At 34.7% G+C, this 6,613-nt stretch overlaps 2 protein-coding genes across 2 annotated transcripts; both read right to left on the reverse strand.

Annotated features, from left to right (window-relative positions):
• Nucleotides 1-2,114: 2,114 nt before the first annotated feature.
• On the reverse strand, nt 2,115-2,570 carry LOC113294719 (uncharacterized mitochondrial protein AtMg00310-like). Its single transcript, XM_026543094.1, has one exon. The coding sequence runs from the start codon at nt 2,568-2,570 to the stop codon at nt 2,115-2,117; it is 456 nt and encodes a 151-aa protein (XP_026398879.1).
• A 928-nt stretch (nt 2,571-3,498) lies between these two features.
• Nucleotides 3,499-4,338, reverse strand: LOC113294721. Its single transcript, XM_026543095.1, has one exon. It carries the CDS (start codon nt 4,336-4,338, stop codon nt 3,499-3,501), a length of 840 nt encoding a protein of 279 aa, XP_026398880.1.
• Nucleotides 4,339-6,613: the final 2,275 nt, after the last annotated feature.

Consider the following 6,613-nt stretch of genomic DNA (forward strand, 5'->3'; position numbering starts at 1 on the left):
AGCACGACCGTAGTTCGTTAATTATTTAGATAATATGAACAACCATCAATAGTAGCAGTTATCTCTTATTACATATCAAGTAAACTTATTCCACTTGCAGTATACACAATGAATAACGAATAGATCGAGTACTACTCTGACTCTCTGAGTAAACCAATCACCAATTCAATTCTAGAAAAGCAACAACAAAAAAATTCTAAGTAATACCAATCATAAGCACATAAACATATATGTCGACCCCGTTAAGAGTGAATACCAATCATTCCGGCCACGTATCTTCTAACACTGTGCAATTCTGTAAGTATACTGCAGAGAACGGTTATGAATACACAAGGTACGAGGCACTTATTTCATTTGAACCGGAATCATAATTGTAATTGAATTTGCCAATTATAGAGGGAATACATCATTTTCAATTAAGTAAAATGCATATGGACACTAAATGAAGGAAATGGCAAGCAAGAAATTCATATGCAATCAGTGTTAAGCATACGAGCTAAGCTATAAGACAAAATGAAATACATTTTTCCTCTTTCATAATACCATCAACTGCAATCACTACTTTAGCCTCATCAATTTGCAAATGACATCAACTATAGGCACTGCAGGAACAAGTAAACACTCGCAACAATATATGAAGTCGAATAACACCAAGATTAAAGTCGATGTACAACCAATATTTAAAAATACAAAAAAATACAACGAGTAAGAAGTATATCCCATTTCCACTCAACTATTAAGAAGGGGACATCTAAATAATATAATTTTTTTTTTGATACTAAAGGATGGATTTATTGTTTAACTGTTGTAAAGAACATAGTCTTCCTTGATACATTTACTGATATCTGGAGGAAAATTGGAAACATAACTGAAACTAAATGCTTCAAGTCTAGATTTTTTAGCTAGAGCATGAGCAACACTGTTACCTAGCCTATTAACTAATTTGCAGAACCAGAAATTACTACTGAAAAATTTGTTTTTGATTGTAGAAATTAAATGTTGATTAAACCAATGCACTTGATATTCTCCGATGTTGATAGAGTTCACCACATTTGCACAGTCCATCTCAAAAATTACTTTCTCAAAACCAATTCCACCATCCACTCCACTGCCATGACTAGAGCTTTGCATTCAAAATGCTCAGCTCCTACATCTGGATCTACTTCTTCTTCCAAGTGAAATCCTTTAGCTCCTATTGTATTTCCTGCATGATTACACACAATTAGTCCAACACTACCTTTCTTTGTTTCAATCATGTATGAAACATCAATATTTATTTTAACATATCCTTCTCGGTCTCCACTCCTTAATGAGTATGCTACTTTGCCTGTTAACATTTGCAGAAGTAACAACAGAACTACACTGCTGAATTAAATGATGTATTCTAATGAGAGTACTGTTCTTGTTAGGAAGAACATCCTGAAAAATCAAATTGCACCTGTCTTTCCAGATATACCAGACAGTACACATTAGCTTAATCACATATGTATCATCATTATAGCCATTATGTAAATCTTCACCTGTAACAAACCAAGAAATTATCCAATCCTGGAAAGAATTGAATTGCTGAGTAATAGTAGTAATATCAACATATAAACCATTCCAGATGGCTGTAGCATAGTCACATTCCAGCAGCAGATAATTAATAGTTTCAGAATGATGGTTACACAGTTTACAAAGAGGTTCTATTTCTGAGCAATAACTTGCAAGTTTATCTCTTACTGGAACAATATTTTTTAAGCACTTCCAGATAAAGAGTTGGAATCTGTGAGGCACTTTACAATGCCACAATTGTTTCCATACAACCTTAGGAATGTTGTCTCCAGCAATTGAACTATTAACAGAGTTAGCACAGAGAGTATTGTAAGCACTTTTAATAGTAAATTTACCCTTCCTATCAGGCTTCCAAATCAGATAGTCTTCTCCAGTAGAGGGAATGAGCATATTTAGGATAACAGAGAGGTTTCATGATTAAAAATAGAACAAATAAGTTGTTCATTCCAGGTTCTAGTACCATGTAAAAAAAGATCACACACAAAAGTGTATGAAACCAGGCTAGATAGACCCACAATTGGGACAGGTGGACTATTGAATCCAATAATCCAATTATCAAGTCAAATATTAATTTTAGTACCACACTGAACTATCCACATAGAGTATTGTTGCACAACTTCAATACCAACATAAATACCTTTCCAAAGCCAAGAAGATTCATCCTTTAACTTATCAAGATGGAGTAAACTACCATTTTTACCATATTTTGCTCTAAGAATTTGCATACAAAGAGAATTCTCATCATTACAAGCTTTCCAGGCCAACTTAGCTAACATAGCATTGTTGAATTGCTCAAGGTTTCTAAATCCTAGTCCCCCTAAAGCTTTAGGGATACTTAGCTTATTCCACCCTATCAAACATAGACCTCTATTACTACTATGGCCCCACCAGAAATGAGTTTGGATAGACTCCATTTGATCAATCATAGTCTTAGGAATTCTAAAGTAACCCATCTGATAAGTAGGTAAAGCCTTTAAAACATGTCTAACCATGACAGTTCTGGTAGAATAATTCATAGTTTTTCCTTTCCAAGTTTTAAGTCTAGAGCCAAAGATTGAATCAAAGGCCTAAAAGATTTTTTCTTATCTCTCCCTATTAACAAAGTAACACCCAAATAAGTATCACTGTCCTTCATTTCAGTCATCTTAAGTTCTCTAGAAAGAATTTCTCTAGAGCTAGGACTAAGGTTATGACTAAAGTAAACACTAGATTTGTCTAAGTTGAGCACTTGACCAGAAACTCTGCCAAAATAATCAAGAGTATTCATTATGCCAGCAATGTTATGCATGCCAGCTTTCACAAAAATAAGAATATCATCAGCAAACATTAGGTGGGTAATACCTGGAGCATTTCAACAGCTTTAACTCCTGAAATTTGATGATTAGATTTAGCATTTAATAACAATCTAGACAAGAATTCCATACCAATAATGAAAAGATAAGGTGGTAAGGGGTCACCTTGTCTAATGCCTCTAGAAGGATTAAAACCATGAGTAGGAGAGCCATTTAAGAGCACATAAATATGAGTAGTAGAGATGCATTGATTAATGAATCCACAAAATTTATCATCAAAACCAAAACTCCTAAGAACTCCTAGCAAAAAAGGTCATTCTATTCTGTCAAAGGCTTTAGAAAGATCAAGCTTTAAAGCCATAGTACAACTTTGGCCTTCTTTATGCTTCATAATGTGAATCATCTCATGAGCCACAATTATGTTGTCATGAATATCTCTACCTGGAACAAAAGCAGCTTGATATGGGGAGATCAAATGTTTTAAAGGAGGTTTAATTATATCAGCAATTATCTTAGAGATTACCTTATAAATAGTGTTACATAGGCCTATAGGTCTAAAGTCTACAGGTTTAGTAGCATTATCAGTTTTAGGGATCAAACTAAGAAAATTTTTATTGAAAGAAATTGGCATAAAACCAGTTCCAAAGAAACCTTAGACAGCTTTAGTAACATCATGACCTACTATATCCCAATTGTATTTATAAAAACCAGACTGGAAGCCATCAGGGCCAGGAGAACCCCAATCATTCATGTTCTTAATAGTTTGAAAATTTTCATCACTAGAAGGAATTCTGTTGAGCTGAGAATTATCCTGAGCAGTAATGACAGTGGGGATGATGTCAAAGGTGATATCAGTAAAATTAGGATTTGAAGTTTTACTTACCTGCTCAAAATGGTTAACAAGCAAACTAGCCATGTCCTCATCCTGATTGTACCAGATTCCATTATTGTCGCATAAGCATTCAATATTTTTCCTGAACATTCTTCTATTAGCCAAAGTATGGAAGTATTTGGTATTTTGATCCATTTCAGTGATAAAAGTATCTCCAGATTTTTGTTTATAAAAATCAGCCTTAATGTTAAACCAATCATCTAGCTTTCTAGTGAGAGTAACAATGTTTTCATGCTGAGAGATAGGGTTTGGATCATTCTGGGCTATTTCAAGTTGAGTTTGCAAGTTATTGATATTTCTATCAATATCTCCAAACTCAATTTTATTCCATTGTGAGAGTCTTTTCCTTGTACTATGTTGTTTATTAAGCAATTGAAAACCTGCAGAACCAGAAACATCAGTAGCCCAAGCTATAAATAATTGAGTTTTGGAAGCAAGATGCTTCATCCACATAGCAAAGAATTTAAAAGGCCTCCATGAGTTGTTTCTATGAACTTGAGGAATTAGTAAAATAGGACAGTGATCAGAGCCAGCCTGAACTAAATGCATAAGTTTAGCTTGGGGAAAAGAGTTACACCAGTAGTTGTTCCCTAAGGCCATATCTATTATATATTTTCTACTTCCAGTTCCAAAACTGAACTGGTCCAAGTATAATGTTTACCACTATATCCAATATCCATTAAACCACAGATGTTCATTTTGTCTTGCACATACCTATCTTCAATAGAATAGTTCATAGCTTCAGATAACTCATGCATATGGAAATTCAAGTCACCTATTACTAGCCAAGGTTGCATGATGTTTTCACTAATGTTTAACAGAAACTCCAATTGTTCCTTTTTCTTATCAAAATAAGTGGATCCATACATAAACGTAATAAGAACATCAGGTTTACTAGGGTCTATCTTAGTGACAATATGCATCATGTTATTAGAGACATCTTGGACCTCACAATGAACTCCATCTTTCCACATTAGAATTAGGCCACCTGCTAGTCCTACTCTATCAATATGAACATAGTTACAGTAACCTAAAGTGTTTGCAAGGGAGATTATCTTATCTCTATCAACTTTAGTTTCTGAAAGAAATAGGAAATCAGGAGATTGTTTCCTAACAAGAACAAAAAGTTGGTCTCTAGTGAATTTTTTGCTAAACCTTGGACATTCCAAGATAAGAGTTTCATATTTGTAAAATAATTATGGGAGCAAAAGTAAAAAATTTTGAATGCAAAGCAAAAGTTAAGATTTTATTTACCAGATTAGCAGAAGCCTCAGTCATGTCACGGCGGTACTCTCTAGCAGGTTGTTCTCCCTCTTCTGCCAAGTCATGCTCCATCCCATCAAAGTGTTCCAATCTATTAGTTGATCCAGTAATTTTACCAATAATGTTTGTGTCTATATCGTGAGCCTGTAGGACAGGACTAAGAGTAACTCTGGTACCATCAACTTCTTCATGATCTTCACTTCTTGACCTCTTAGCTCTATTTTCTTCTTCTTGTCTTTCAGCCATTTCTTTCTCTTCTAGTTGTCGCTGACTTGCTTCACAAACCCTTTGCAGCAACAGATCTTGGTCATCAATTATTTCGACTCCATAAGCTCTTGCAAGATTGTGACAATAAGCGACATATTCTTCATTTGTATATTTCCTGATTTTTAAATCCAATGCAGTATTCTCACACTCTTCATCATCATGATCTATAGTAAAAAAGTCTTTGCATTGAAGATGTGGCTGTCTTTCCCAGTGATAACGTACCCATGTGACTCCACCCGAAGCTGTATTCCACCACCCACCTCTGTGCATAGGTTTTTTAAGATCGATTTTGACTCTTGCAGTGATCATCGAGCCATAACCTGGACGACAGTTTTCTGGTTCAGTTTTAATTTTAGGACCTAACTCAGCTAAAGCTTCATCAATCACTTGGACTGAATGATGTTCAATAAGAAGTTTTTGAACTGGGCATTCCACTCTTGATGGGTAAAAGTTCGATCCTTCACAACAATTGAAGGATCATATTTTTTAAGGTTGAGATGGTACTTCTTAACATTCTAGGGACCCTTCTTAAGGATAGCTTCAACTACCTCATTTGAATTGAACTTGAAGAGGAAAATATTCTTATTTAGAGCTCGCATATTTAAAATCATATATTGCTTCCATAACCGAGTTACTTCTTTTCTTATTTCATATGTTTCGAAAGTGTCTTTGGTGCATCGCTTTCCAATAAGTGAATTGCTCAAATCTTCAGTTGCAGCTGAGATGGCTCTATTAGAACCGACAGGTTTCCTCACTTGTCTTGCATTGAGATCATGGAGTTTAGTTGCTTGCATCTTAGAGGTAATTAAAGATACCTGAGTAGTTGAAGATGATGCCATAATCTCGATGATTCCAACTTTAACTTTGGTGAAGATGAAAGAGAAAACTTTGTTTCCTTCGCAATATATTGGTGAAAACCATATATTTTATAACTAAAATTAGTTATACTGGTATAACTATGTTGAGAAAAATTAGGCCAGAATATATTCTTTTGAGATGGAAATATATAGAGAGAATTAAATGGGATAGAGGTCAACTGATACGTAGTTAATTCTAAGTTGCATGTCTGCCCTTTACGCTGAGTTATAGGGGGAAACTTTGAATTTTGAAAATTCAAATTTTCAGACTCGTACCTCTGAATCGGCCTGTTGAACTCATGTAAACTTGATGCACTAACATAATTGTGATCATAAACACGATCTAAGCAACAATACTGGATCATACTGATAGAAACCACCTTTAGATTGATGGGTTGCAAAACTGCTCTCGGAGATGCACTCAAAACTATTTTTGGCTGCAACAATATAGTTGCTAGAAGATATAACCATGTCAAAGTCAAAAAATG

The sequence above is a fragment of the Papaver somniferum genome, chromosome 7, assembly GCF_003573695.1.
Source record: "Papaver somniferum cultivar HN1 chromosome 7, ASM357369v1, whole genome shotgun sequence".
NCBI classification, from domain to species: Eukaryota; Viridiplantae; Streptophyta; class Magnoliopsida; order Ranunculales; family Papaveraceae; genus Papaver; species Papaver somniferum.